The sequence below is a fragment of the Scyliorhinus torazame genome, chromosome 2 (assembly GCF_047496885.1).
Source record: "Scyliorhinus torazame isolate Kashiwa2021f chromosome 2, sScyTor2.1, whole genome shotgun sequence".
In the NCBI taxonomy this organism is placed as follows: Eukaryota; Metazoa; Chordata; class Chondrichthyes; order Carcharhiniformes; family Scyliorhinidae; genus Scyliorhinus; species Scyliorhinus torazame.
The window spans coordinates 297,865,037-297,892,774 of NC_092708.1; the positions used below are offsets into that span (position 1 = coordinate 297,865,037).

Genomic DNA, 27,738 nt, shown 5'->3' on the forward strand with positions numbered 1-27,738 from the left:
TCAGGAAGCTGCTGTGAGCAATATAACTCTCCTCAGGAAGATGCTGTGAGTAATATAACCCTCCTCAGGAAGCTGCTGTGAGCAATATAACCCTCCTCAGGAAGCTGCTGTGAGTAATATAACCCTCCTCAGGAAGCTGCTGTGAGCAATATAACCCTCCTCAGGAAGCTGCTGTGAGTAATATAACCCTCCGCAGGAAGCTGCTGTGAGCAATATAACCCTCCTCAGGAAGCTGCTGTCAGCAATATAACCCTCCTCAGGAAGCTGCTGTGAGCAATATAACCCTCCTCAGGAAGCTGCTGTGAGTAATATAACCCTCCTCAGGAAGCTGCTGTGAGTAATATAACCCTCCTCAGGAAGCTGCTGTGAACAATATAACCCTCCTCGGGAAGCTACTGTGAGCAATATAACCCTCCTCAGGAAGCTGCTGTGAACAATATAACCCTCCTCAGGAAGCTGCTGTGAGTAATATAACCCTCCTCAGGAAGCTGCTGTGAGTAATATAACCCTCTTCAGGAAGCTGCTGTGAGCAATATAACCCTCCTCAGAAAGCTGCTGTGAGTAATATAACCCTCCTCAGGAAGCTGCTGTGAGTAATATAACCCTCCTCAGGAAGCTGCTGTGAGTAATATAACCCTCCTCAGGAAGCTGCTGTGAGTAATATAACCCTCCTCAGGAAGCTGCTGTGAGCTATATAACCCTCCTCAGGAAGCTGCTGTGAGTAATATAACCCTCCTCAGGAAGCTGCTGTGAGCTATATAAACCTCCTCAGGAAGCTGCTGTGAGCAATATAACCCTCCTCAGGAAGCTGCTGTTAGTAATATAACCCTCCTCAGGAAGCTGCTGTGAGCTATATAAACCTCCTCAGGAAGCTGCTGTGAGCAATATAACCCTCCTCAGGAAGCTGCTGTGAGCAATATAACCCTCCTCAGGAAGCTGCTGTGAGTAATATAACCCTCCTCAGGAAGCTGCTGTGAGCAATATAACCCTCCTCAGGAAGCTGCTGTGAGCAATATAACTCTCTCCAGGAAGCTGCTGTGAGTAATATAACCCTCCTCAGGAAGCTGCTGTGAGCAATATAACCCTCCTCGGGAAGCTGCTGTGAGCAATATAACCCTCCTCAGGAAGCTGCTGTGAGCAATATAATCCTCCTCAGGAAGCTGCTGTGAGCAATATAACCCTCCTCAGGAAGCTGCTGTGAGTAATATAACCCTCCTCAGGAAGCTGCTGTGAGCAATATAACCCTCCTCAGGAAGCTGCTGTGAGCAATATAACCCTCCTCAGGAAGCTGCTGTGAGCAATATAACTCTCCTCAGGAAGCTGCTGTGAGCAATATAACCCTCCTCAGGAAGCTGCTGTGAGCAATATAACCCTCATCAGGAAGTTGCTGTGAGCAATATAACCCTCCTCAGGAAGCTGCTGTGAACAATATAACTCTCCTCAGGAAGCTGCTGTGAGCAATATAACCCTCCTCAGGAAGCTGCTGTGAACAATATAACTCTCCTCAGGAAGCTGCTGTGAGCAATATAACCCTCCTCAGGAAGCTGCTGTGAGTAATATAACCCTCCTCAGGAAGCTGCTGTGTGCAATATAACCCTCCTCAGGAAGCTGCTGTGAGCAATATAACCCTCCTCAGGAAGCTGCTGTGAGCAATATAACCCTCCTCAGGAAGCTGCTGTGAGCAATATAACCCTCTTCAGGAAGCTGCTGTGAGCAATATAACCCTCCTCAGGAAGTTGCTGTGTGCAATATAACCCTCCTCAGGAAGCTGCTGTGAGCAATATAACCCTCCTCAGGAAGCTGCTGTGAGTAATATAACCCTCCTCAGGAAGCTGCTGTGAGCAATATAACCCTCCTCAGGAAGTTGCTGTGAGCAATATAACCCTCCTCAGGAAGCTGCTGTGAGCAATATAACCCTCCTCAGGAAGCTGCTGTGAGTAATATAACCCTCTTCAGGAAGCTGCTGTGAGTAATATAACCCTCCTCAGGAAGCTGCTGTGAGCAATATAACCCTCCTCAGGAAGCTGCTGTGAGTAATATAACCCTCCTAAGGAAGCTGCTGTGAGCAATATAACCCTCTTCAGGAAGCTGCTGTGAGTAATATAACCCTCCTCAGGAAGCTGCTGTGAGTAATATAACCCTATTCAGGAAGCTGCTGTGAGCAATATAACCCTCCTCAGGAAGCTGCTGTGAGCAATATAACCCTCCTCAGGAAGCTGCTGTGAGCAATATAACCCTCTTCAGGAAGCTGCTGTGAGCAATATAACCCTCCTCAGGAAGCTGCTGTGAGCAATATAACTCTCCTCAGGAAGATGCTGTGAGTAATATAACCCTCCTCAGGAAGCTGCTGTGAGCAATATAACCCTCTTCAGGAAGCTGCTGTGAGCAATATAACCCTCCTCAGGAAGATGCTGTGAGTAATATAACCCTCCTCAGGAAGCTGCTGTGAGCAATATAACTCTCCTCAGGAAGATGCTGTGAGTAATATAACCCTCCTCAGGAAGCTGCTGTGAGCAATATAACCCTCCTCAGGGAGCTGCTGTGAGTAATATAACCCTCCTCAGGAAGCTGCTGTGAGTAATATAACCCTCTTCAGGAAGCTGCTGTGAGCAGTATAACCCTCCTCAGGAAGCTGCTGTGAGCAATATAACCCTCCTCAGGAAGCTGCTGTGGGCAATATAACCCTCCTCAGGAAGCTGCTGTGAGCAATATAACGCTCCTCAGGAAGCTGCTCAAAGTTGTGAGTACTGCATTCTTGAAACCACACAAAACCTGACTGAATCAATCTACAGGAAAGTCATCATGGGCTGTACACAAAGACAAGTATCTACTTTTTCTCCAAAGATAATGAGAGTGTTTATTTCTGAAACCACAGATTCCTGAATGAATCCACAGTAAAAACCTTGAACTGAAGGCCAGGATTGAAGCAAAGCTGTTGAACAAAAACACTATCTGAAGAAAAGAATTGACTTTCATTCTTAATATTTTGCACCCTTTCCCCCCCCCCCCACTCTGTGTTTGTTCGTCTTATATGTGTGGGTAACAGGTGGGGGAAGTTACAATGTGAGTCAGCAGTTAAATGATAGTTACCCAGTTGTATTTACCGTATATCTTACTATAGTTCTGTTAGAAATAAACAGCAATTGTGTTTAAGCTTACAAACATTATTAGGCAGCCAAGGGCCAAAGTCTTCGGGAGTTTTTAAACAAGAATTATTGGTAAATTAATTTGTGTTGTGACTCAGGGGCACGTGGGGCTGGAATTGACCGTGCACTAGTCCAGGGTGTCGTAACATCAGCCAGCTGTCCATTCTGTGAATTAACCAATCATTGATATAAAGTTTCTGAGATATTTGACCCTTGACTGCTCCAATGACTTAAAGGCACCAAATTTGTAAGTGAAACACAACAACTGTTCATTTATAACAGAGATACCACATGCAATAATCATACTAGAATGATGGCCAGTTAATCTACTACTCCCCCATCTATTACCATCTCACCCTCGACCTAAACACACACAAGGCATACACATGCAGAGGGAGGGAGAAGGGAAAAATAAAAAGGATTCATCTGAAATGGAAGATGAGTCCTTGCTTTGGATGTTGAAATTGATTTTCAGCAGGCTGTCCTTCCAGGCTACGGAGAGATAACCCACCTGTTGGATTGCTGATGAGGATCTTCTGGCTGGAACATTCAGGCAAAAGTCTCAGGCTGTGGGATCCCCTCTTGGGCGGGGGGGTCACTTTAAATTGTATTCGCCTGGGCCTTTTCTCACAAGAACAGCCTCAGGCCTGTGTAATTTATAATTGCTTCCAATTCCACCAGGATGTCTAACATCCATTCTGAGATAAGAACAGAGTTCCCCACACGAGATTTTAAAAGGATTTCCAAACAACTGACTCTGCCTGCAGCTGCTGCTGGACTGAACTTCCTGCAATTTAGTCTGGCTGAAATGAGAGAAAGGTCTTTACTTTGAACTTTTAGACAGAGATCATCAGCCAAGAGAGAGATCAGGGATTTGATCCTCCAGCTTATTGATCAATCCAAAACTAAAAGCAGAAAACACAGTGACAAAGTAAGGAACATTCCAGAGATAAACCTGACAAATCAGCATGATCCATTGATAAGGCCCGACAATCTGAAACAATCTGAATTATCATTAATGTCAGAGCAACAGCACAGCCTGCTGGAGGTTCGGGTTTTTTTCAACTTAAAGGTGAAGTTTATCTTAAAGGCATAGGCGAATCTATGACTGCTAAAGCTGTGATTAAGAGGTTAACAGCTAGGCAGGGTGTGATGTCACTCAGGGGAGGGGCTGTGTCTGTTTTAGTTTCACTTTCAGCCCTGCCCTGTGTCTGTTGTATTTGAGTATCATTTTTAGAGTTCTGCTCTGGATTCTGAGGAAACGAGGTGTGTTTCTCAGACTGACTTATGGAAGCTTCTCTCCCAAGGACTATGTGAATAAATCTGTAAGCCACTGAGTGTTAACTTTAGTCATAAGTGACATTTCACCTGTGTGTGGATTTTGCTTAATTGAAATTGTAGAAATAAATGGGAAAGTAAGCTCAAATATCTTTATTTTTTTTGTAAGAACTGTTAATTGAAAAGCTGTATTTTCTTTGGATATTAATGGGGTTAATCCTGTGTTCGTAATTTTAAAAAATGTAATGTAAAAGATCCCTGGTTGTTAGTGGAATCGCTCCTGAAGCGAAATATCCTTTCCTCACAGCTTACAAATTGAAAAATTGTTGGGATCTCATCTGTTTTCCTAATATAAATTGGGTCCTGGTCCAGGTACCATAACATATTTTACTGCACCCACTAAAAAACTAAGCAGGTCTGGTAACATCTGTGGTAAGAGATACACAGTGTGCATTTTTTGTATCCAGTATAATTCTTATTCCGACGATTTCCAAAAATGAAGGACTTCATTTCGATAGATTGTAGAGGCTGGGGCTCTTCTTAGAAAAGAGAGGGTCGAGAGGAGATTGTAAAATGGTGTTCAAAATCATGAGGGGTCTAGACAGAGTAGATAGAGATAAATTGTTCCATTGGCAGAAGGATTGAGAAACAGAGGGCTCAGATTTAAGGTGATAGGCAAAAGCACCAAAGAGGACATGAGAAAAAGCATTTTACGCAGAAAGTGTGGTGGAGGCAGAAGAGAATACATTTGCAGGACTACAGGGGAAATGGCACCCAGTGTGCCTAGCTCAATTGCTCTTACAGAGAGCAGGCAGGGTCTCAGTGGACTGAATGGCCTCCTTCTGCACTCTTAGCATTCTGTGATTCTATAAGAGCCCAACTTCTGGGATGAGGTTCACACACATATGTGCAGCACACATGCGCACACACACACATGTATGCCCACACACACACCAGGTCCCAGATGCACTACATTTGGGTCAAACTTAGTCCTTTGACCTGTACTTAAATCCACATGTTCGCAAGTGTTAAGATTCCCTGGAATTCAAAAAAGTGATTCAGAAATACATATTACCTCATATTTGCGAGCTTTCATTTGACCTTTCCCAAGCAAAGTTAAGATCGGTGCTGTTTTTTCCATGGCGGACAAGATGCTTATAGCTTTGTCATAATTTTTTAGAAACAATTGTACAGTGGCTTGCTGAATCGGAGATGAGTCAGGAGCTGTTTCAGCAAGAAAAGATAAAATAATGGATGATGAAAAGGTCATAAAAGTGCAATAAATTGAACAGTTAGTCTAATTACAACAAAATAATAGAAACATTCCAATGTTTTGACTTTGGTGAATTCAAAATAAGAATGAACTATTTGGGCGAAATACAAACTCAAAATACTGCTGATGCTGGAAATCTGAAATATAAACAGTAAATGCTAGAAATATTTTGCCGGTCAGGCAGCATCCTGGGAAATGTATCATGACCTGACCTGCTGAAAATTTCTAGCATTTTTCTTTGACTAAGTCTATTGTGCATTAATTTGTTTCAGTATATGCAAATCTGCTCTAAAAATGAAACGTGGAGCAATTTTAACCTCACCCATCTGTCAGGATTGGGTGAAATGCTGGTTTCACACAATGGGTAGCAATAATGGGCAGGGGCAAAACCGATTTTCCATCTAATTCTGAGTTTTGCTGCCGATAGGCTAGATTTCAATTACCTCCAGTAATGTATGTGTTGTACATGCTTTTTTTTTATAAAACATTTTATTGAGGTATTTGTAATTTTGTAACAATAACAGAAGAAACAGTGCACATACAAATATAAACATAGTGCAAAGGCCATCTTCCTCCCTCACAGCTCCCACCTTTCTTACACACTAATCTAAGCTAAAACCCCCCCTCCCTCTCTGGTGACGATTAATTTTCCGCAAAGAAGTCGACGAAAGGTTGCCACCTCCAGGCGAACCCTAACAGTGACCCTCTCAAGGCGAACTTGATTTTCTCCAAACAGAGAAAGCTGGCCATGTCCGATAGCCAGGTCTCCGACTTTGGGGCTTTGAGTCTCTTCAAGCTAATAATATCCGTCTCCGGGCTACCAGGGAAGCAAAGGCCAGAACGTTTGCCTCTTTCTCCTCCTGGATTCACCACCCTTGTTTTTAACACCTTGGACATGACATCCGCAAACCCCTGCCAGAATCCCCTAAGCTTCGGGCATGCCCAGAACATGTGAACATGGTTTGCTGGTCCTCCCGCACAGCTTGCACCCGGTCTTCTATCCCAAAGAACCTGCTCATCCGTGCCACTGTCACGTGTGCCCAGTGAACGACCTTAAATTGTATCAGGCTGAGCCTGGCGCATGATGTGGACGCGTTGACTCTACTCAACGCATCCGCCCAGAGACGATCCTCTATCTCTCCTCCTAACTCTTCTTCCCATTTCTGTTTCAGCTCCTTGGTCTGCATTTCCTCTGACCCCATGAGTTCTTTCTCGATGTTCGAAACCCTCCCCTCTCCCACCCAAACACTTGGAAACTACCCTGTCCTGTATCCCTCTTGGTGGTAGGAGCGGGAAGGTTGAGACTGATGTGTTGGGTAGGCTGGGTCGATGTGGACTGCACTTGATGCAGTGTAGCGAGAGGCAGACCTCCAACACTTGATAAGAGGCAACACAATTTTATTTAACATCTAAACTATTATACATGTTCATCTGTGGGTTGACACTATGCTGATTTGACTGGAGACTTGATACTAGCCTAACCAGACTTAGTAGCTACCACATGGTGTTTGCACTGGCCAGCTCACTAACTCTGACTGTCTCAGGGGCTGGGTCCCGAGAGAGCGGGAAAACTGGTGCCCTCTAGCTTTATAGTGGCTGTGTCCTGTCTGGTGATTGGCTGCTCTGTTCTGTGTGCTTACTGGTCATCTTGTGTGTCAATCACTGCCTGTCTGCACTCCATGTATACATAGATGTATATTATGACATCTCCCCCCCTTTTTTTTGTTCTGTATTGTCTGTGTTAAGATAATAAATATTAAGGTGCATGTGCGTGTGGATGTGTATATGTGCGTGACTATATACAGAATGTGCTAAAATGACCTTATGTACACAGGAAGGTGGCGCTAGTGCAGATATAGGGCAGATGAAATGGTAACAACGATATTTACAGAGGTCAAAACGATAAGGTAACACAGTTGTGCAAAAGTTCAGTCTATAAGTTTAGGCTCTGCGGCGGGTGACGAATTCTGGTTGACCGCCTCAAGGGTGGATCAGGGGCCGCCTGCACTTGGATAGGCGTGACCACCGCCAATGCGGTGGTCGCAGAGGTCGGCAGGATTGCTGGTAGATCGGTGGCCTCGTGGTAGGGCACGTCCGGAGGAAGCATTGTGTGAGGCGGGACATCATGGTTAGGTGGCGGGCGTGGAACTCTGCGCAGCGCCTGTCTGTTGCGGAGTAGGAAGGAGCCATCAGCCATGCGGACGAGGAACAATCTCGGGGCCACTTGCTTGACCACCACAGCTGTGGCGGACCAGCCGCCGTACGGCAACTGCACACGAACACAATCAGTTGGGATCAGCTCGGGGAGATCCGTGGCATGATCGTCATATGCTGATTTCTGTTGGGCCTGAGAATGCTGCATCTTTTGTATGACCATGAGGTGGTCAAGGTCTGGAACATGGGTGGCTGGAATCGTGGTTTGCAGAGTGCGATTCATGAGCATCTGCGCGGTAGACAACCCAGTGGACAGCGGGGATGCTCTGTATGCCAGCAGCGCCAGGTTGACATCGGAGCCTGAGTCTGCAGCCTTGCATAGTAATCTCTTGACAATATGGACCCCTTTTTCAGCCTTCCCGTTTGACTGCGGGTAGTGGGGGCTGGAGGTTACGTGACGAAAGTTGTATAGGCGGGCAAAATCAGATCATTCCTGGCTGTAAAAACAGGGACTGTTGTCACTCATCACCTTGAGCGGTATCCCATGCTTGGCAAACGTTTCTTTGCATGCTTTAATCACCGCCTTTGACGTGAGGTCGGACAGTTTCACCACTTCAGGGTAATTGGAGAAGTAGTCGACCAGGAGGGCTACTCCTTGGTGTGGAAAAGGTCGACACCGACTTTGGACCATGGGGAGGTCACTATCTCATGTTGTGTCAGTGTTTCTTTGGGTTGAGCTGGCTGAAATTTCTGACATGTGGGGCAGTTGAGGACCGTGTTGGCAACGTCCTGGCTGATGCCCGGCCAATAGACTGCCTCTCGAGCTCTGCGTTGACATTTCTCGACCCCCAGGTGACCCTCATGGAGTTGGCCGAGCACCATAGCTCGCATGCTCTGCGGAATCACAATCCTATCGAGCTTCATGAGGATGCTGTCCACCACTGTCAGGTCGTCCTTGACGTTGTAAAACTGGGGACACTGTCCCTTCTGCCAGCCATTCGTGAGGTGCTGCATCACACGCTGTAGCAGAGGATCCTTGGCCGTTTCCTCCCGAATTTGGATGACCCTCTCATTAGTGGCCAGAAGGTTGGAGGCATACAATTGCACCTGCGCATCGATTTGGCAGACAAAGTCAGTTTGTTCACACGGTGTGGTGAGAGACCTGGAAAGGGCATCTGCAACAATGAGTTCTTTGTCTGGCGTGTAGACAAGTTCAAAGTCATAGCGGCGTAGCATGAGAAGGATTTGTTGTAACCGAGGCGTCAGGTCATTCAAATCCTTCTGGATTATGTGGACAAGTGGCCTGTGGTCCGTCTCAACCATGAATTTTGGGAGGCCATACACATAGTCATGAAATTTGTCGATTCCCGTTAGGAGGCCCAGGCATTCCTTCTCGATCTGAGCGTACTGTTGCTCAGTGGGCGTCATGGCTCTGGAGGCATAGGCAACTGGGGCCCATGAGGAGGAGTCATCCCGTTGGAGGAGCCCCGCCCCAATACCGTTCTGGCTCGCGTCAGTGGATATTTTGGTCTCTTTGGTAGGGTCGAAGAACGCCAGCACCGGGGCTGTGATGAGTTTTGCCCTCAGCTCACGCCATTCGTTCTCATGAGCGGGCAGCCACTGGAATTCCGTCGACTTTTTGCCGAGATGGCGGAGGGCTGTGTTGTGTGCCGCCATGTTGGGAATGAACTTCCCGAGGAAGTTGACCATCCCTAGAAAGCGGAGGACCGCCTTCTTGTCCTCTGGAGTCTTCATGGTATTGATCGCCGAGACCTTGTCAGCATCTGGCCGCACATCTTGCTGCGAGATGTGGTCACCAACGAATTTGAGTTCTGATTGACCGAACGAGCACTTGGCTCTGTTGAGTTGGAGCCCATGCTCATGGATTCTGTGGAATACCTGCTTGAGGCGATCGATGTGTTCTTGAGGAGTTGTGGACCAGATTATGACATCGTTAACATACATGTGCACCCCCTCGATACCCTCCATCATCTGTTCCATGGTGCGGTGAAATACCTCTGAGGCAGAGATGATGCCAAAAGGCATCCGGTTGTAGGAGTAGCGACCGAACGGGGTATTGAATGTGCACAGTTTGCGACTGGATGCATCCAGCTGTATTTGCCAGAACCCCTTGGCGGCGTCCAGCTTCGTAAAGAGTTTGGCATGAGCCATCTCGCTGGTCAACTCCTCTCGTTTTGGTATCGGGTAATGTTCCCTCATGATGTTGCGGTTTAAATCCTTGGGGTCGATGCAGATTCTAAGCTCCCCTGACGGCGTCTTGACGCAGACCATGGAGCTGACGCAGTCCGTGGGTTCTGTGATCTTTGATATGATGCCCTGGTCCTGGAGGTCCTGTAACTGCTGCTTGAGGCGGTCCTTGAGGGGTGCCGGCACCCGATGTGGTGCGTGGATCACAGGGGTGGCGTTTGGTTTGAGCAGGATTTTGTATCGGTATGGGAGTGTGCCCATTCCGTCGAACACGCTGTGGTGCTGCGTGATGATGTCATCAATTTCACCCTGGAAGTTCTCATCAGGTGAGCCGTCGCCTGTGAGGATGACATGGTGTGGACTCGCTGAACCAAGTTCAGGTGTTTGCAGGCCCGAGCACCGAACAGGGATGCTCTCTCAGGTCCCACGATCTCAAATCGCAGTGTCATTTTAAATGACTTATTGGAAACTCCGAGTTGGCCTGAACCACTGGCAGCTATGGCATTGCCATTGTAGTCAAGGAGCTGGCAGGCCGGTGGAAGAATGCTTGGTCTGACGCGGATGGTGTCGAGATCGGATTTGGAGATGAGGTTCGCCGATGCGCCGGTGTCCAGTTTGAACCGGATGCGAGCCTTGTTGACTGTGAGGGCAGCACACCACTCGTCATCGGGTTCCACGCTGAGGATCGGGAGGTGCTTCGCTGTCTTGGAGAAAGGCAGCGCATGCTTCGTAATGATGCCCACCCGATATGGAGATTTGAGGCTCGCAGCATCAGCATCTGTTGGGCTGTCGGGGTCGGAGTCTGGCATGGCCTGCTGTATTGAACGGACGCTTCTGCGCCACGGCTGGGATCGCTGGATGCTGGGCAGTGGAGCAGATCTGCAAAGGGTTGCTTAGTGGCCAAGCTTGCCACACTGTAGACACCGTTGTGATTTTGCCAGACATTGCCGCTTTAAATGGGCGGAGCCACAATTCGGACACGTCATGACGCCAATGTCAGCGCGTTCCGTGCGCCATCGCGCATGCGCAGTGCGGTCGAATGACGTACGCACCTGCGCAGTCTAGTTGTCGGTCTCACCGTCCCCTCAGTCGTGGCGTGCATGAGCAGGGGCCCGGGAAAAGCGCGCGGAATGGCCACTCTCGTCGATACTTAGGCCCTGCATTTGTGCGATGGCCTGCACCCGTTCCGCCTCGTGGGAGGTTAGCTTTGTCTTTTCTGCCACCCTGATGTGGGAGTACCGATTGTTAGCATGTTTGTGGAGAACGCATGTTTCGATGGTGATGGTCAAGGTGAGCTGCTTGACTTTCAGGAGCTGCTGGCGAAGGGAATCGGAGTGGACCCCGATCTGATCCCGGGTCATGGAATCAGTGGTCGAGTCATAGTTACATGACTGCGCAAGGATGCGGAGATGGATCAGAAAGGATTGAAAAGGTTCATCCTTACCCTGAAGCCTCTGCTGGAAAACGTACTGTTCAAAGCTCTCATTCACCTCAATGTCGCAGTGGCTGTCGAACTTCAGTAGGACTGTTTTAAATTTCGTCTTGTCTTCACCTTCCGTGAATGTAAGGGAGTTGTCAATGTGGATGGCGTTGTCCCCGGCTGTGGAGAGGAATAGTGCGATCTTCCTGGCATCCGATGTGGCCTCGAGGTCGGCGGCTTCTAGATAGAGTTGGAACTTTTGTTTGAAGATCTTCCAATTTGCACCGAGGTCGCCGGCGATGCGGAGCTGCTGAGGAGGGCGGACGTTTTCCATGTCACCGGATGGCTGTTTGCTGGTCAACGCTGATTCACTCAAGGTAGGTCCGTCTGTTTGCTGGTCAACACTGATTCACTCAAGGTAGGTCCGTCAATTTTCAGCATCACTCCCTGGTACAATGATGTGTTGGGTAGGCTGGGTCGATGTGGACTGCATTTGATGCAGTGTAGTGAGAGACAGACCTCCAACACTTGATAAGGTGCAACACGATTTTATTTAACATCTAAACTATTATACATGGTCAACTGTTGGTTGACACTATGCTGACTTGACTAGAGACTTGATACTAGCCTAACCAGACTTACTAGCTACCACACGGTGTTTGCACTGGCCAGCTCACTAACTCTGACTGTCTCAGAGGCTGGGTCCCCAGAGAGCGGGAAAACTGATGCCCTCTGGCTTTATAGTGGTCGTGTCCTGTCTGGTGATTGGCTGCTCTGTTCTGTGTGCTTACTGGTCACCCTGTGTGTCAATCACTGCCTGTCTGCACTCCATTGTATACATAGATGTATATTATGACAGACACCTGCCTGCGTAGGAAGTCCCGCGCCTGCAGGTACCTAAACTCATTCCCTCCCGTCAATTCAAATTTCTCCTCCAATTCTCTCAGGCTGGGAAAGCTCCACTCTAAGAACAGATCTCCCATCCTCTCGATCCCTGCTCTTTGCCATCTCCAAAACCCTCCATCCAGCCTCCCCGGGGCAAACCGATGATTATTGCAGATTGGAGACTAAACCGATGCTCCCTCCGTTCCCACATGTTTCCTCCATTGCCCCCAGACACTCAGGGCTGCCACCACCACAGGGCTGGTGGAGTACCATGCCGGCGGGGGCGGCAGAGGCGGCATTACCAATGCCCCCAAATCCATGCCCTTACATGATGCCACCTCTACTCGCTCCCATACTGACCCCTCCCCCACCACCCACTTCCTAATCATGGCTTTATTTGCCGCCCAATAGTAATTGCTAAAGTTCGGCAGTGCTAACCCGCCCTCCCCCCCCCCCCCCCCGGCACGTTCCAGCATCCCCTTTTTTACTCGCAGGGTCTCACCCGCCCATACAAAGCCAGAGATCACCTTGTTTACCCGTTTAAAAAAGGCTTGTGGAATAAAGATGGGGAGACACTGAAAAACAAACAGGAATATCAGGAGGACCGTCATTTTCATTGTCTATATTCTCCCAGCCAGTGATAGAGGGAGCACGTCCCACCTTCGGAATTCTTCCTTCATTTGCTCCACCAGTCGGGTCAAATTTAGCTCATGTAGCTGTTCCCATTCCCATGCCACCTGGATGCCTAGATACCAAAAACTTCCCCCTACCACTCTAAACCGCAACTCCCCCAGTCGCCTCTCTTGCCCCCTTGCCTGGATCGGGAACATCTCACTTTTCCCCATGTTCAATGTATAACCCGAAAACTGGCCAAATTCCCCCAGAATCCTCATAATTTCTCCCATCCCCTCTAGTGGGTCAGAAATATATAGGAGCAGGACATCTGCGTATAGCGAGACTCTGTGTTCCACCCCTCCCCGAACCAGTACCTTCCAGCCCCTTGAGGCTCTCAGCGCAATTGCCAGCGGCTCCATGGCCAGCGCAAACAGCAGTGGGGAGAGGGGGCATCCCTGCCTCATCCCCCGGTGCAGCCTAAAATAGCCGATGTCAACCTGTTCATCCGTACACTCGCCACAGGCGCCTGATGCAGCAGCCTAACCCAGTCGATGAAGCCCCATCCAAAGCCAAACCGCCCCAGCACCTCCCACAGATAGGTCCATTCCACCGGATCAAAGGCCTTCTCTGCGTCCATTGCGACCACTATTTCTACATCCCTACCCTCTGGGGGCATCATGATCACATTCAACTGCCGCCAACTGCCTGCCCTTCACAATCCCATCTGGTCCTCTCCAATCACATCCGGAATGCAGTCTTCGATCCTAGATGAAGATTTTGGCCAACAGTTTGGCGACAACATTTAATAAGGAGATAAGTCTGCAGGACCCGCATAGCTCCGGGTCCTTCTCCCGCTTCAAGATCAGTGAGATCGTGGCCTGTGACATCATACTCTCTCCCTTGCCTCACTAAATGTCCTCATCAGCAGCGACCCTAGCATCCCAGAGAACTTTTTATAAAACTCCACTAGATTCCGGGCCCGGGGCCTTACATGACTGCATGGCCTTCAGCCCTTCTGCTATTTCTTCACTCCCAATCGGGGCCCCCAGCACTTCTACCAGCCCTTCCTCCACCGTTGGGAACCTCAGCCCCCCCTAAGAATTGCCTCATTCCTTACGGCCCAGCTGGGGGTTCTGACTCATCTTGCCTGCTATAAAACTCCTTGAACACCTTCTGAATCTCCGACCAAGTTCCCGTCTCTGTCCTTCACTTTCCCAATCTCCCTGGCTGCCTCCCTCTTTCTGAGCTGCTGCGCAAGCATTCTGCTGGCCTTCTCTTCATACTCATATATCGCTCCCCTCGCCTTCCTCAGCTGCTCCACTGCCTTCCCTGTAGTTAACAAGCCAAACTCCGTCTGTAGCCTCTGTCGTTCCCTTAAAAGCCCTGCTTCTGGAGTCTCCGCATATCACCTGTCGACCTGAAGTATTTCCCCTACTGGTCGATCTGTCTCTGCTCTATCTACCTTCTGCCTGTGTATCGGAATCAGCTCCACTCTGACCACCGTCTTCAGCGCCCCGCAGACCATTGCTGCCAAGACTTCTCCCGTGTCATTAACTTCCGGATAGTTCTGGATACAGTTCCTCACCTGCCGTCACACCTCCTCATCCACTAACAGTCCGACATCCAATCTGCAATGCGGGCGCTGGCCACACTCCTTGCTCACCTGTAAGCCCACCCAGTGCGGGCATGATCCGAGACCGTGATCGCTGAATACTCAGTGTCCACTACCCCCGTCAGTAAAGCCCTGTTCAAGATGAAAAAGTTTACCCGGGAGTACACTTTATGTACGTGTGAGTAGAAAGAGAACTCCTTCACTCTCGGCCGCCCAAACCTCCATCGGTCCACTCTCCCCATCTGCTCCATAAACCCCTTTAGCTCCTTTGCCATTGCTGGCACCCTGCCTGTCCTTGAGCTCGACCGGTCTAGCCTTGGGTCAATGATTGTGTTGAAGTCGTCCCCCCCCACCTTGACCAGCTTTTGCGAGTCCAGGTCCGGGATCTTCCCCAACATCCTCCTTATAAACTCCACATCATACCAGTTTGGTGTGTAAACATTCACGAGTACCACCAGCAGCCCTTACAGCTTCCCACTAGCCATGATGTACCAACCTCGCACATTAGCAACTATTCTTCCCGCCTCGAATGACACTCACTTATTAATCAGGGTCGCGACCCCTCTAGTCTTAGAGTCCAGCCCCAAATGAAATACCTGCCCGACTCAACCCTTCCTTAGTCTCGTCTGATCGATTACCCTAAGATGCGTCTCCTGTAACATTGCCATGTCAGCCTTCAAACCCCTCAAATGCGTGAACACACGTGCCCTCTTAACCGGCCCATTTAGCCCTCTAACGTATCACGTGATCAGCCTGGTCGGGGAGCTTCTCGCACCCGCCCTCCGCCGATCAGCTATCACCTTTCTTAGGCTAATCTCCAGCTTTCACCCGCAGGCCCGCCCCCAGGCAGCCTCCGTCCCCGACCTCCCTTTTGTCCCCCAGCAACAGCCCCTCCCCCGTCAGCAGAGCAATTCCCCCCCCTCACACCCCCCAATAACAGCACAGTAAAAACAACCCCCTTCAACAAACATAACATCTGCTCACCCCCCACTGAGCTTCCGTGAGCCCGCCCATGGCACCAAACATTTTCCCACCTATTGTTCCCCCCCACCTCCCCCGCTCAGACGCACATATTCAAGAGAAAACATTCCGAGCCCAGTTAACTGAAGGAAACAAAAAGAAAAGAAAAACCCCACATCGAAAATTCACACCCCCGTCCCCCACCAGTGTAAATGCAAGCTTTAACTTACAAAAATACGCAGCGGCTCCAGGATCGATACAGAAGGCATTACAAATATAGTCCAAAAACAAAAACATTTTTAACATGAACACTGCAGCAAAGTTCAAACACCCCAGTCCCCTGCCAGCCCTTTCTTTCTGGCGAAGTCCATCGCTTCCTCGGGCGACTCAAAATAGAAGTGTTGCTCCTCATAGGTGACCCAAAGACGGGGCCGAATACAGCAGTCCAAACTTCACCTTCTTCTTGAAAAGGGTTGACTTTATTTGGTTGAATCACGCTCTTCTCCTGGCTACATCCACGCTCAGGTCTTGGTAAATGCGCAGGATGCTGTTCTCCCAGTTACAGCTCCGTGTCTGCCTGGCCTACCGTAAAATACACTCCTTGTCCAGGTACCCGTGCATCTCACCACCATCGCCCTCAAGGGGTAACCTACACGCGGCTTCTTTGCTAGTGCTCTGTGCGCCCTGTCCACCTCCAAGGGTCGGGTGAACATCCCATCACCCATTAGCTTCTCGAGCATACACGCTATATATGCCCTTGCATCTGCTCCTTCAGACTCCCAGGACACCATCGATCCTCAAGTTCTGCCGGCGGGACCTATTCTCTAGATCCTCCAGCCTCTCCTGGAGCCTTTTCTGCTGGTTTCTCAGCATCCCCACCTCCACCTCCATTGCTGCTTGGTGTTCCTCATGCTCGGTCAGTGCCTTCTCCACTTTCTGGATCGCCGATCTTGAGCATCCAATCTCTGTTCCAGCCGAGCAATCGATTCCCTAATCGGGTCCAAGTATTCCTGTTTCTGCTTGGCGAAGCCCTCTTGGATAAACTTCATCAACTGCTCCGTCAACCGCTGGGTCGTCGAGCCAGAACTCTGGTCGTCCGCCATGCTTTTTCCCGCTGCAGCTTTAATCCAGGCCTTCTCTGTTCGCCTATTTCTTCCTTTGTGAGCACTCCTGGTCTACCAACCATTCACTGGTGTGGGACTCCTCCTTACGGTCACATCCACTGTCAATTCTCCAAGTAAAATCCGAGAAAAAATTGGGGAAAAGGTCCAAAGGTATGACCCGAGCGGGATCACCAAATGTTCGACCTGCTCCTTCATGGCCGCCACTGGAAGTGTGTTGTACATGTTGAACAACATTATATATTTTTTTTCCAATTAAGGAGCAATTTAGAATAGCCAATCCACCTACCCTGCACATCTTTGGGTTGCGGGGGTGAGACCCACGAAGACACGGGGAGAATGAGAAAACGCCGCACGGACAGTAACCCAGGGCTGGGATCGAACCCGGGTCCTTGGCGCCGTGAGGCAACAGTGCTAACCACTGCGCCACCGTGCCGCCCGAACATTAGGTTGGTTATAACATTTTAAAACGATCACTGGATGATCAAAATATTTAAATCACTGACAACATTCACTGCTCTAAGTACCCTATTTATATTAGGCACACCAGCCTAATTTCTTCCAACTGCTAAATTGTTTTATACAATTGATATTATTAGCAGTCTTGGTTCTGTTACAATAATCAGTACAAAATCTGTCCTTTATGTTGGCAATATGGGCGGAAATGTACAACTGTAAATAAGGAATCTAATGTAACTCTTGAATTTACAGCAGTGTTCCAAAACGAGTGAGTGATATCCAAATTTATATCATCTAAAAATGTTGTGAAGGTTCCAGCAAAAATGGCTGTTCAGTTGTGATCCAAATTATGTGATGGTGCAAATAATAAATCTGACAACTCTCTTTTAAAATGATTTCCATATCCTAAACATTCAAGTATATTGATTTGTTCTTGAGTTACTTTGAATAATTGAGAAATTGAATTTTGTCAGCTGATTTCCCATCAAAGTAGTATAATGCATGCAAATGATTAGAGACCAATTACACCTGCCTTTATCAATCTTCATATCATTAAATATATTTAAACACATTTTAATAATATGATTATTGTGTGTGTAGTGATCAGTAAATGTAGTAATATATGTTAAAGTAGAGTTAAGCAAGTACTGGTAAATGATCACTAGATGGCCACACCACTGAGACCTATATAAAGGCTTTCCCGCTCTTTTCTCAGTGACTGTGTGTGAGGAGCGCAGAGTACAGAAGGGAAACAGCTCGAGAGAAGAAGTTATTAGATTAGAAAGTATAGTGTAATCCTATTTGATAGTTATTTGATTTATTATACAGTTGTTTGGTCATTTACTATTCCGTATTAAGTAAATAATTCACTTATTATTTCATATTACTCATTAAATTGTATTGTCATTAACTGGAAGACTTCATCTATATTTCAACAAGTCGGCGAGAGAAATAAGACTAATATATATATTACAGATAGGTAAATATATATATTACAGATAGGTAATAGAACAGTGTGAACGTGTTACCTTCATTGATCTCAGCAGAATATTGGATGCAGAAACTGGCAAGTTCAAAGTTTTTCATTTCATACAGATATTGTCCCCTTTAATAAAAATGAATAAAAATGTTAGGTTACAAAACATAATTTACTTTTAAAAGGATATCCTCATGTAAGGCTTGTAGATAAATATTTTCAACTCATTGGGCGTGATCCAATGAGCACACTGGGTCCGAAAAGGAGCTTGTCGTGGTGCGGTGTGGCCGATAAAAGCCGAGAGACCCTACTCCCGGGATCTACCCGCCTCGCAATGTCTCGTGAGATCTGACGTGATCGGTGTAAACCCCGCCCATTGTGGGTGGGATCACCTTTTGGCAAATATGCATATTAGAGCGAAAGAGTCAGCCTCATTCTAATGTGCAGATTCCCAAAGTATCTGAGGGTTTGGAATTCATCCCCTTCATCTCGAAGACCTCAGGCAAACGCCGTTCTGCACTGGTCTCCACAAATGGGGACCAGGCGGAATGGTACTCGTTGGGGTTTCCCAGGGGCTGGAGGCCCCCAACTGCATGCCCTTTGGGCAAGGTGGTGTCTTGGCACTGCTGATGTATCCTGGGCATCCTGGCAATGCCAGACTGGAACCCTGGCAGTTCTGGGTACCAACTTGGCATTGTCAAGGTGCCCAGGTGGCATTACCAGCTGGCAGGGGTACTGCCAGGTTGGCACTGCCAAGGTGCCAAGCTGGCATTTTTTGCCATTTAGTTGAATTGAGCCTATAATCAGGAAATTTATACTATAGCTGTTGTCCTATACAAATAACCAATTATACACACAATACAGTATGATGATATCTACTAACAAAATATGTAATTCCATAAAAGGAACTATTATATTTGGACATAATTTATTATTTTTGCTTTGAGGTGTAGATCAGTACTACAAAGATCAAATATTGCTTCAATACTATTCTTATGAAATAGATATACGTAGAAAGTTTGAACATCAAAATCTCTGAATGCAGATTGCCAACACTGAGCCAATTCCAACCCTGGGAATGGAACCAAAAAGGTTCTAGCTTCAGAGATAAATTCAACTTCGATCCACATGAAATTAGAACTAAATTAATCCTAATCCCCATAATATCTGGAGCCGGATTCTTCGGCCCTGCCCACCCGAAGATCGCCACGGGCGAGACATAGACATTGGAGAAGTCCATTGACCTCAGGCTAGATTCTCCGGTTGCCGGGCAGGCGTGGCCGGAGAATCCTGCCCGGAGTATTAGTACTTTTGAATTAGGAGCAATGTATATCCAAATTCACTGTTAATTAAATTTCATTGTACAGTACCTATGTAATATTTCAGTGGTTACTTCAGTATGAAAGTCTTAAACCAATTTGACTAATTTGATTACGCAACATTTAAAATCTTAAATTACAGTCTTTTCAAAGGAAATGCACCAACAGTGTGAATGATATGAAGAAATAACTCACAGGCTGATTAATTAATGGGCTAAATTTTCATGGCGATGTGGGGGCAGGACTGGAGATGGGTGTGCCAGAAATTCCACACTACTGACCGATATGCTGGACTGCCGCCGTTTTCCCACCTCTGACCAATTCTGAGGAAGGCTGTTCCTGGGGTGTGATAGAAACTGCTCTTCAGAACCAGCTAACCAATTAGCCCATTAAACTGCCGATTAAGGGCAACCTTGACACACCATTTGGAGCCAGGAGGTGCACCGTACTGGACCACATGATTCACCCTGACCAGTCCTACACGGTCCTGGTCCGGACCATTTACAATATTATCCATCTGGTCCGGGATCTGATCCACCATTCCCAGCGGGTTGGTCTGTCAATCGCCTTCCTGCCTCTTGACAAGGAGAAAGCATTCGGCAGGGTGGATTACAGATATCTGTTTGGAACTCTGTGGGTATTCAGGTTCGGGACACTTTGTCGCCCAGATCCGAATTCTGTACGCTGCAGCAGTGTCTTGTTGAGGTTAACAGGTCCCTGACAACGCCCCTTCACTTTGGGCGAAGAATGCATTAGGGCTGTCCCTTGTCTGGCCAACTGTATTCTATCTGTGTGGAGCCTTTTCTGTGTCTCCTGCAAAGGAGGTTGTAGGAATTGGTCATGCATGGGCCAGGCATCAGGATGGTACTTTCAGCCTATGCTGGGTACTATAAGACCATAAGACATAGGAGTGGAAGTAAGGCCATTCGGCCCATCGAGTCCACTCCACCATTCAATCATGGCTGATTTCAACTCCATTTACCCGCTCTCTCTCCATAGCCCTTAATTCCTCGAGAAATCAAGAATTTATCAACTTCTGTGTTAAAGACACTCAACGTCCCGGCCTCCACCGCCCCCTGTGGCAATGAATTCCACAGACCCACCACTCTCTGGCTGAAGAAATTTCTCCTCATCTCTGTTCTAAAGTGACTCCCTTTTATTCTAAGGCTGTGCCCCCGGGTCCTAGTCTCCCCTATTAATGGAAACAACTTCCCTACATCCACCCTATCTAAGCCATTCATTATCTTGTAAGTTTCTATTAGATCTCTCCTCAACCTCCTAAACTCCAATGAATATAATCCCAAGATCCTCAGACGTTCATCGTATGTTAGGCCTACCATTCCTGGGATCATCCGTGTGAATCTCCGCTGGACCCGCTCCAGTGCCAGTATGTCCTTCCTGAGGTGTGGGGCCCAAAATTGCTCACAGTATTCTAAATGGGGCCTAACTAATGCTTTATAAAGCTTCAGAAGTACATCCCTGCTTTTATATTCCAAGCCTCTTGAGATGAATGACAACATTGCATTTGCTTTCTTAATTACGGACTCAACCTGCAAGTTTACCTTTAGAGAATCCTGGACTAGGACTCCCAAGTCCCTTTGCACTTCAGCATTATGAATTTTGTCAACGTTTAGAAAATAGTCCACGCCTCTATTCTTTTTTCCAAAGTGCAAGACCTCGCACTTGCCCACGTTGAATTTCATCAGCCATTTCTTGGACCACTCTCCTAAACTGTCTAAATCTTTCTGAAGCCTCCCCACCTCCTCCATACTACCTGCCCCTCCACCTATCTTCGTATCATTGGCAAACTTAGCCAGAATGCCCCCAGTCCCGTCATCTAGATTGTTAATATATAAAGAGAACAGCTGTGGCCCCAACACTGAACCCTGCGGGACACCACTCGTCACCGGTTGCCATTCCGAAAAAGAACCTTTTATCCCAACTCTCTGCCTTCTGTCTGACAGCCAATCGTCAATCCATGTTAGTACCTTGCCTCGAATACCATGGGCCCTTATTTTACTCAGCAGTCTCCCGTGAGGCACCTTATCAAAGGCCTTTTGGAAATCAAGATAGATAACATCCATTGGCTCGCCTTGGTCTAACCTATTTGTTATCTCTTCAAAGAACTCTAACAGGTTTGTCAGGCACGACCTCCCCTTACTAAATCCATGCTGACTTGTCCTAATCCGACCCTGCACTTCCAAGAATTTAGAAATCTCATCCTTAACAATGGATTCTAGAATCTTGCCAACAACCGAGGTTAGGCTAATTGGCCTATAATTTTCCATCTTTTTCCTTGTTCCCTTCTTGAACAGGGGGGTTACAACAGCGATTTTCCAATCCTCTGGTACTTTCCCTGACTCCAGTGACTGTTGAAACATCATCACCAACGCCTCCACTATTTCTTCAGCTATCTCCTTTAGAACTCTAGGATGCAGCCCATCTGGGCCCGGAGATTTGTCAATTTTTAGACCTCTTAGTTTCTCTAGCACTTTCTCCTTTGTGATGGCTACCATATTCAACTCTGTCCCCTGACTCTCCGGAATTGTTGGGATATTACTCATGTCTTCTACTGTGAAGACTGACGCAAAGTACTTATTCAGTTCCTCGGCTATTTCCTTGTCTCCCATCACAAAATTACCAGCGTCATTTTGGAGCGGCCCAATGTCAACTTTTGCCTCCCGTTTGTTTTTAATGTATTTAAAGAAACTTTTACTATCATTCCTAATGTTACTGGCTAGCCTACCTTCAAATTTGATCCTCTCTTTCCTTATCTCTCTCTTTGTTATCCTCTGTTTGTTTTTGTAGCCTTCCCAATCTTCTGACTTCCCACTACTCTTTGCCACATTCTAGGCTTTCTCTTTTGCTTTGATGCATTCCCTAACTTCCTTTGTCAGCCATGGCTGCCTAATCCCTCCTCTGATAACCTTTCTTTTCTTTGGGATGAACCTCTGTACTGTGTCCTCAATTACTCCCAGAAACTCCTGCCATTGCTGTTCTACGGTCTTTCCCACTAGGCTCTGCTCCCAGTCGATTTTCGTCAGTTCCTCCCTCATGCCCCTGTAGTTACCTTTATTTAACTGTAACACCTTTACATCTGATTCAACCTTCTTTCTTTCAAATTGGAGATTGAATTCGACCATATTATGATCACTGCCTCCTAAGTGCTCCCTTACTTTAAGATCTTTAATCAAGTCTGGCTCATTACATAACACTAAGTCCAGAATGGCCTGTTCCCTCGTGGGCTCCATCACAAGCTGTTCCAAAAAGCCCTCCTGTAAACATTCAATGAATTCCCTTTCCTTGGGTCCACTGGCAGTATTATTTACCCAGTCCACCTGCATATTAAAGTCCCCCATGATCACTGTGACCTTGCCTTTCTGACGTGCACTTTCTATTTTGTGGTGCATCTTGTGCCCCTGGTCCTGACCACTGTTAGGAGGCCTGTACATAACTCCCATTATGGTTTTTTTGCCTTTGTGGTTCCTCAACTCTACCCACACAGACTCCACATCATCCGACCCCATGTCGTTTAGTGCTATTGATTTAATTTCATTCCTAATTAACAAGGCAACCCCGCCCCCTCTGCCCACCTCTCTGTCTTTTCGATAGGTTGTGAATCCCTGGATGTTTAAATGCCAGTCCTGAACCCCCTGCAACCATGTCTCTGTGATGCCTACCACATACCTGCCAGTCACAATCTGGCCCACAAGCTCATCTACCTTGTTCCGTACACTGCGCGCATTTAAATATAGCACCTTTAATTCTCTGTTGACCGTCCCTTTTTGTTTTCTTAGTGTGGTGGACCTTGGTTTACTGAGCCTCTCCATACACTGTGTCATATTTTGTGGGATGGGGACTATTGCAACCTCTCCTGAGTTCTGTCTTTTCATGCTTTTTTGTATTCCTAAGCAGCTACGCTTCCCACTCATTACTTCACCTCTTGGTTCCCTGACTTTCCCTTCCCCCCCAATCTTTAGTTTAAAGTCCTATTGACCACCCTATTTACTCTTTTCGCCAGAACACTGGTCCCAGCTCGGTTCAGGTGGAGACCATCCCAACGGTATAGGTCCCCCCTGTCCCAAAACTGATGCCAGTGTCCCATGAAAAGGAACTCATCATTCCCACACCACTCTTTCAGCCACGTGTTAACTTCCCTTATTCTTGCCTCCCTATGCCAATTTGCACGTGGCTCGGGCAGTAATCCGGAGATTATGACCCTTGAGGACCTGTTTTTTAATTTGAATCCTAGCTCTTTATAATCTCTAAACAGGTCCTCTTTCCTAGGCTTGCCTATGTTGTTGGTACCGACATGGACCACAACAACTGGATCCTCCCCCTCCCTCTCCAGTATCCTTTCAAGCCGGTCAGAGATGTCCCGCACCCTAGCACCGGGCAGGTAACATACCATGCGGGACTCTTTATCCTGCTCACAAAGGATACTATCTATCCCCCTGATAATAGAATCCCCTACAACTACAACTTGCCTATTTACTCCCTCCCCTTGAATGGCCTGCTGAACCATGGTGCCTTGGTCAGCTGACTCATCCTTCCTGCAACCCTGTTCGCCATCCACACAGGGAGCAAGTGCCTCATACCTGTTGGACAGAGTCAAGGGCTGAGGCTCCTGAGTTCCTGACTGCTGGTTCCCTTTACCTGCCTGACTTGCAGTCACACCCTGCTGTCCCTGGCCACTAGCAGGATTTAAACTACTTACTCTGACAGGTGTAACTGCCTCCTGAAACACAGTGTCCAGGTAAGTCTCCCCCTCTCGGATGTGCTTCAGTGTTTGAAGCTCAGACTCCAGCTCATCAACTCTGAGCCGGAGCTCTTCGAGCAGCCAACACTTACTGCAGATGTGGTCGCTGCAGCTCGCAATGGGATCTGCCAGCTCCCACATCAAGCAGCTCAAGCACATCACCTGACCAGCCATCACTAATTAATTAATTAGTTTAATTTAAGTTTATGGTGGGGGCAGCTTCAGCCAATCAGACATTACCCTGCACTTTTAACTGAAAAACAGCACAATTAGATTAACCACTTACCTTTCCTGGTTACCTTACTGCACCAAACTAGCAAATTCTCACTGTCTGTATCTCTCTCACTCCGGCTGTGTCTCCTTGACCTGCGCAATGCTGATAATATAATATAATAATGCTAATAATAATACAATATGGCACTTACCTCACACCAATGGGTCTTATTATTAGGTTAGAGGAGGAGGGCGGGTGGGAGACACTACACGTGTAGTGTCTCAGGTTTCTTCTCCACCAGAATTTATTGGTTGGGGGGGGGGGGGGTCTTCCCAGAAGTCCGTGGGTTGAAAAAAATAAAACAGAAAAGAAGTGGTTTTTTTTAAAGGATAAACTTACCTCCCAGAAATCACTTGCGCACCGCTCCCGCTGAAATCGACTGGACTGCTCCTGTGAAGGTAAGTGCTTTTAAAGGATAAACTTACCTCCCAGAAATCACTTGCGCACCGCTCCCGCTGAAACGACTCTGCCGCACCCTCTGCCAGGTTCAACTGCGCCGAGTGTTCCGGACTCCTGATCGGTCCGTAGCAGATAGACCCTCTTCCAGAGGAGCTCAGGCCTTTCAACGAGCATCCTCTACCTTGGGAGTCCACCTTTTCCTGGCTGAGGAGTCCTGGCCGGTGAATTGGCAGGAGCTGGAGGCCAAGGTTACCGCTCACTTGAGACGCCGGACGGGACTGTTCCAAGTGCTGATTTACAGGGGCAGAGTTCTGGTCATAAACCAACTGATTGCCTCCATGACATGGTACTGGCTGGTCACTTTGACCCCTCCCTCTGATTTTGTCATAAAACCCAGAGAATGCTGCTACAGTTCTTCTGGGACAAAAGACTGTACTGGGTCACTGCTGAGGTTCTGAGTTTCCCACTTAGGGAGGGCAGTCAGGTGCCGGTGTGCTTTCTCATCCAGGTTGTGATTTTCCACCTTCAGACCCTGCAGCAATACTTCACGTTGATCACCTGCCTAGATGATATGCCCTGGTGATTTTTCTGCCAGGTGCACGGCCTGCACTACTATGTTCAGCTCCTGTTCGTAGACTTGAGGGGTGATAACTCCTTGCAGGCGTTGCCCGTCTTTTACCAGGACCTTCTCAAAGTCTGTAACATGGTCACCTTGCACCACAGCTCTTCCCTGTCAGGAGTAGCGGCTCTCTGATGAGAAACAGCTGTCGTCAGAGAGCCACTGCTCAGGAATCTACACCCCCACGAACGTCATTTTGGGTGGCTGGCGGAGAGCCAGGCTGTGGCTGTCGGGGTAACCATGATTGGGGGGGGGCGTGCTGAGTGGCAGAGCTGTGGGCTAGATAACACCCACGTCACACGGCGGTGGATGACCAGCTTGCGGCAAATGCCATCCATGACCTCAAAACAGTTGTGCTCGAACCTCATGGCACTCGTGGTCTCGAGGATGCACAGGTGTGCAGAGGACTCCCGCCTGAGTGTGCCCCTGCTCCGGCATAGTTGCACATTGGCCCCAAGCCCTAAACTCCCCCTCGGGAACCAGAGGCCCACAACCCTTGCCATCTCGTGGAAATGCCCTCTGTGTCCCTTCACACTGCAAAAGGGGTTTCCTGTATTGGATGCTGCTGCACACCCTTTACTTCCTTGCCCTCGCTCGTCGCCTGGACAGGCCTTGACGCACCTTGTTGAATCCAGCACTGTGGTCCCCAGTGAAGATCCCTGTCCAAAGAAGTCCTCCCCCTTAATCTAGGGAACCTGGGTCGGAGGGTGTTGTATGCAGCAGTCCTATACAACCATAAACTGCACCAGTTCACGGACTCCTGAGATGCTTGCTTTTTTTGCAGGCTTGTGGAATCTGTGGACCTTGCGTTTGTAAGTTGTTTTAGTCTGCACCCACTTTTCAGTATCTTGAAAAACCTTTTGTTGCAGTTTTGTTTGCACTTCAGCCCCTCACTCCTGATCTGCAGCTGCCCGGTATGGAGAGGGACGGGGAAGGAGGGGGACCTCCTCATGAACCTGCTCCTGAGCCAGGCAAAACTTGCTGTAAACAAGTCCAGGCAGTGGGCAACCGAGGGTGTCATCCAGCCCGACTATCTGCCCTTCTTCTGCGCATTCATTCGCGGTGAGGTGTCCCTGGAGTGGGAGCATGCGGTGTCCATGGGCACCATCGAGGACTTCTGTGCCTGGTGGGTACCGCAGGGTCTGGGGTGCTTTATTGACCTTTGTAATCACATTTCTGTTTCATGTTTTAAGTCTCTGTGTTTTTTTTTGTTTAAGGTAGCGTCCATTTAAGGGGCTACCCATTTTAATTTGACCCTCATTTTGTTTAATTATCTGGTTCAATTAAAATAATTGGAGGCAGGAGGCTGTTGAGAGTAGTATGAAAATGCCTGATCTCATCTGATTTCCAAAGCTAAACAGACTCAGGGCGGGTTAGTACTTGGATGGGAGACTGCGTGGGAATACTAGGTGCTGCCGGCTAGTTGGCTGTAGCCATGGTCGAAGTTCAGGCGACAGAATTGGAATCTATTGGGGTCACCCGCGAGAGTTCAAATCCTGCTGAGGGTTCCTTCCTCTCGGAGTCTCCAGCAGCAGCTGAAATAAATAAGTTTAAGAACATCACAGATTTCAGAAGCTGATGCAGATGCTTCCAACTTGTAGCTGGCAATTGCTTTCAATTTCAGCTCCCTCTCCTGTCTCCTGCCTCAACCCCAGCTTCCAAAAATCATCAAGGGACTTGCATGTCCATAATACAAATCTTTAAACCAGTGCACTCAATTGCTCTTTCTGATACTCAAAGCCTGTAAGTTTTTGCGGGCTTTTTGATCCACAAGGCTGTTGAGGATCAGAAGCAACTGCAATAACTGAAATAAAGAAGTTTTAGAAAATCGCAGCTATCAGAATTTGATGCTTCCAATTTTTTTTTAGAATAGGGGTTGTGTTGCAGGCAGTGTGGGGGGATGACTTGAGGGGCTATGGTGGATCTGTATAGTTTACTGTTATCATGCACGGTGCAATGAACAGAACATGTTAATGAAACAGCTTTATCAGTGTGCAGTGTTATAACTAATGTGATAGTTTCTCACAGATTATACTCCGGTAAGGTAGAAAATACCTGGAAATTTGTATGGGGAGGTTCATGAGATGCGGCATTTTCATGAAAGGAGTTCATGGGACATTTGACTGGGAGTTTGACTGGGAGACTTGGGTAACACTGGAAGGGTATGGTAGCGGGAGATGTTGATTGCAAAGTACTAGTATGAGAAATGAGCACACTAGGAGTTTGGCTCCAGTGTATCAGAGGGAAGTTTCAGGGGAGAC

The 27,738-nt window shown here is 47.8% G+C and overlaps 1 protein-coding gene across 1 annotated transcript in view; it reads right to left on the bottom strand.

Moving 5' to 3' along the window:
• Positions 1-27,738, bottom strand: part of ttc6 (tetratricopeptide repeat domain 6) — a 554,053-nt gene that overhangs the window by 185,663 nt on the left and 340,652 nt on the right. The window contains exons 20-21 of the mRNA XM_072488749.1: positions 18,160-18,236; positions 5,500-5,648 (exon numbers count right to left, since the gene is read on the bottom strand). Coding sequence (XP_072344850.1) covers positions 5,500-5,648; positions 18,160-18,236 — 226 coding nt within the window. The remainder of the gene's footprint in view (positions 1-5,499; positions 5,649-18,159; positions 18,237-27,738) is intronic.